General features: G+C 52.0%; 1 protein-coding gene across 1 annotated transcript in view; it reads left to right on the top strand.

The window, feature by feature from the left end:
* The window catches only part of PRKG1 (protein kinase cGMP-dependent 1), a 316479-nt gene extending 315656 nt beyond the window's left edge, over window positions 1-823 (top strand). Inside the window, exon 16 of the mRNA XM_029962597.1 lies at window positions 148-823. Within this exon, the coding sequence (XP_029818457.1) occupies window positions 148-246 (99 nt within the window). The 3' untranslated portion in view covers window positions 247-823. The remainder of the gene's footprint in view (window positions 1-147) is intronic.
* The last annotated feature ends 260 nt before the right edge of the window (window positions 824-1083 follow it).

The following is a 1083-nucleotide window of genomic DNA, read 5'->3' as shown; positions in this document are numbered from 1 at the left end:
CCATCCCCCTGATGTCCATCCCCCTGATGGCCATCCCCCTGATGTCCATCCCCCTGATGTCCATCCCCTTTGATGTCCATCCCCCTGATGTCCACCCCCTTGATGGCCATCCCCCTGATGTCCACCCCCTTGTCGCCCTTCCCGCAGGTCGCATCTCCGACGGACACGAGCAACTTCGACAGCTTCCCGGAGGACAGTGACGAGCCACCCCCTGACGACAACTCAGGATGGGACATAGATTTTTAATGTCTTTCTCTTACCTGCTTCTGCCTTGCTGAGGACAGCTCTCCTGGGACGTGGCTGCCAGCGAAACCGAGAGAACGGAACTGGGGAGGATTCGTGCTCGGGGTCACCATGATGCCTTGATTGATGCTGCTACAGGAACTCCAGTGGCATTAGGACTTACTGCTTAGATGACAATAGTGCTCTTCATGTTTTCTGTTCGAACACAACCTGGGGGTTGACATGGTGGTCCTGACACAGAGCCTTTCACCGGTAGAGAAACACGTTTTCTGTCGCCGCCGAGGTCTTGCGACGCTCTTAATTACCAAGGTCAGGAGATACGTTGTGTAAGACACACCCAATTGTAGCTGCGAGGTACTGGCTTTATCAGTAGGATCAGTAGTAATTTATTCAGTGCTGTAGCCAAATACAGTGCAGGATTTGGGCTATTCCCACCCTCCCAGCTCCGCGGGGCTCCCTCCCAGTGTCGGAGCGGAGGAGGCCACGGCGGGCCCGGCCAAAGAGTTCATGTCAAAGCAGTGGTGAAATGTGTCCTTTTCCTTTCTGAGCAGAACCACGACAAGACTGAATGTTACCTTTCCTCTTTGGTTTGGAGAGTTTTTTTTTGTTGAGCCTGGTAGAACAAAAGCACAACTGCTCGAGATCCTGTGAAGGCAGATATGGGTCATTTCTCTCACGCTGCAACACCACCTTTGGGGCTTGTTTTTCCTTTCCCTTGGTACAAATACATCCCTGCATGAAAACAAAAATCAGGAAACTAATCTGTTTGACACATAAAACAGTGCTTGGATCACGGTCCTGTAACAAGGCGACAGCAGCCCACTGGTCTTGTCGATTTAG

Source organism: Manacus vitellinus, unplaced genomic scaffold (genome assembly GCF_001715985.3).
Source record: "Manacus vitellinus isolate BGI_N305 unplaced genomic scaffold, ASM171598v3 scaffold_48_pilon, whole genome shotgun sequence".
Classification (NCBI taxonomy): domain Eukaryota; kingdom Metazoa; phylum Chordata; class Aves; order Passeriformes; family Pipridae; genus Manacus; species Manacus vitellinus.
Note: the sequence above shows the minus strand (reverse complement) of the source record. Positions and strands in the feature narration are given on the sequence as shown.